This window comes from Pseudozyma flocculosa (genome assembly GCF_000417875.1).
Source record: "Pseudozyma flocculosa PF-1 unplaced genomic scaffold scaffold00006, whole genome shotgun sequence".
Classification (NCBI taxonomy): Eukaryota; Fungi; Basidiomycota; class Ustilaginomycetes; order Ustilaginales; family Ustilaginaceae; genus Pseudozyma; species Pseudozyma flocculosa.
The window spans coordinates 440594-442512 of NW_006920874.1; the positions used below are offsets into that span (position 1 = coordinate 440594).

Genomic DNA, 1919 nt, shown 5'->3' on the forward strand with positions numbered 1-1919 from the left:
GCATCGTTGCGGCCGACTGCGACCACGCCGCCGGTGCCCTCTGCCTCTGCACCGCCGTCTGAGCTGTCGGACCAGGTGCTGCCGCCCCCCGTCGTGAGCAACTCGAACCCCTACTCGACGGCGGCACACCCGACCAGCCACACGGCTGCGGCTGCGGCTGCCGGGGCCGATCGGAGCGTCGTCGAGGCCTACTCTCCGTCTTCGCACGTGCCCCAGATCTTTTCGGCGCAGTCCTACCTGCGCTACCAGGGCGACAAGTTTGTCAAGCGCTTCGACGCCAACTGCTACATTCACCTCACGCGCAAGATGGACTCGCACGACGTGGCCAAGGGGCGGTGGGGGTGGAGCCGATCCGAGCAGGCGCACGGTGCTGGGCAGGGAGGCGGCGGCGGCGGTGGCAGTGTGGCCGTGGTGACGAGGGAGAGGGGCACGGAACCGACGTCGGAGGAAGAAGAGGACGAGGCGCTGGCGCGGGTGCTGGACGTGCTCTCGTCATCGGGCGACGACGACGGCGACGGCGACGGCGCCGCGACGTCCTCTGCGTCGCCTCCGCCGCCGCGGGTGCTGGTGGTTTCGATCGAGTCGGACGGCCTGTTTGCGCCGCCAGAGCAGAAGCTGATCCACGCGCTCATCGAGGGGAGCGAGTTTGTCAACATCGTCTCGCCCGACGGCCACGACGGCTTCCTGCTCGAGTTTGAGCAGATCAACCACCGCGTCGGCGACTTTCTGCGGCGCAACCTGCACGACCTCTACCGCGGCGACGGCGTCGGCAAGGCCGAGTGGGGTCGGTGGTCGGTCGGCTGTCCCGCGCCGGGCAGCGAGGAGGAGAAGAGGGCGGCGGCGGGCGGTGGTGGTGATGGTGCGGCTTTGGGGGGTGCGAATGGCGTCAAGGAGAGCGTGTTTGGCGAGGTCGAGGACGTGACGCGGTGGTGAGCGCCGTGTCGGTCCGTGGCGACGGCCCCACCTGCTCGTTTGGTCGTCGGAGCGTCTGCGATATGTCTCTAGACCCGAGGCAGAGGAGTAGAGCAGCAATGGCAACCCTTAGGGCGTCGATGGACCATGCCTTCAACGATCCCTCCTCGGTCTGACCAAGGCGAGGCGAGGAGAGGGACGCTTCTCCAGCAGGGAGCGAGGCGAGCAAGGGGCGCGTACGAGGGGGGGGGGGGGGGGGGAGGCAGCAGCGAGGGACCGGCAACCTCGCAGCGCCCCCCTCCTCTCGTCCTATACCCATCTCGATTTCTTGTCCCACTCACCACCCGACGGACGATGCATCGAACGTCCGTTGAGAAAGAAGGTAAGTTAGACGTCGGCACTGCGCAGTCTTGAGGGCAAGGAGGTAGGGCGACGATCACGGGAAAGGGGAGAGTGAGAAACAGACCGAGTTCCCACATCGCGTCCACCGCGTCGGTGCGTCGGTCGGTCGGTCGGGATGTGTCTTCCGCCTTTTGGACGGCGGCCATCCTTCTCTTCTCTTCTCATCATGGCGTGGTACCGGTACCAGTATGGATGTCGCGCTAACTACCGCCTTCGCCGCTCGATCCTTCTTGCCCTGCCCTGCCCTGCCCTGCCAGGCGCGCACGCCCGGGTTTGGCAGATGCACCTGCGCGTTCCGACGGCACCAATCGGCCGAAGCACACGCACGGCTCGCCGGCCGGGGCATGAGATGATGATGGCGAGTGCCCCTAGGCGGTGTACATACGGTACGCTACAAGCGAGGGCGACGCGATCCCAGCAGCCATGTACAGGACAGAGCAGGGGCGTGCTGAAGCGTCCTCGAGAAGGTCGAAACGCATGTAGTTATGGCCATGGGCGGCGGTAGGGCGTAGACGCGAGCAGGATGGGGTGGGGGCGAAGCGGCTGTCTTTCGGGGCAGCATGATCCGCGTCGCCGCCTGGCCTGACCTGGCCTGGCCATGCTGC

At 66.9% G+C, this 1919-nt stretch overlaps 1 protein-coding gene across 1 annotated transcript in view; it reads left to right on the forward strand.

The window, feature by feature from the left end:
- The window catches only part of PFL1_02264 (uncharacterized protein), a gene marked incomplete at both ends in the record, with an annotated part of 2593 nt that extends 1660 nt beyond the window's left edge, over window positions 1-933 (forward strand). The window contains one exon of the mRNA XM_007879777.1: window positions 64-933. Within this exon, the coding sequence (XP_007877968.1) occupies window positions 64-933 (870 nt within the window). The remainder of the gene's footprint in view (window positions 1-63) is intronic.
- Window positions 934-1919: the final 986 nt, after the last annotated feature.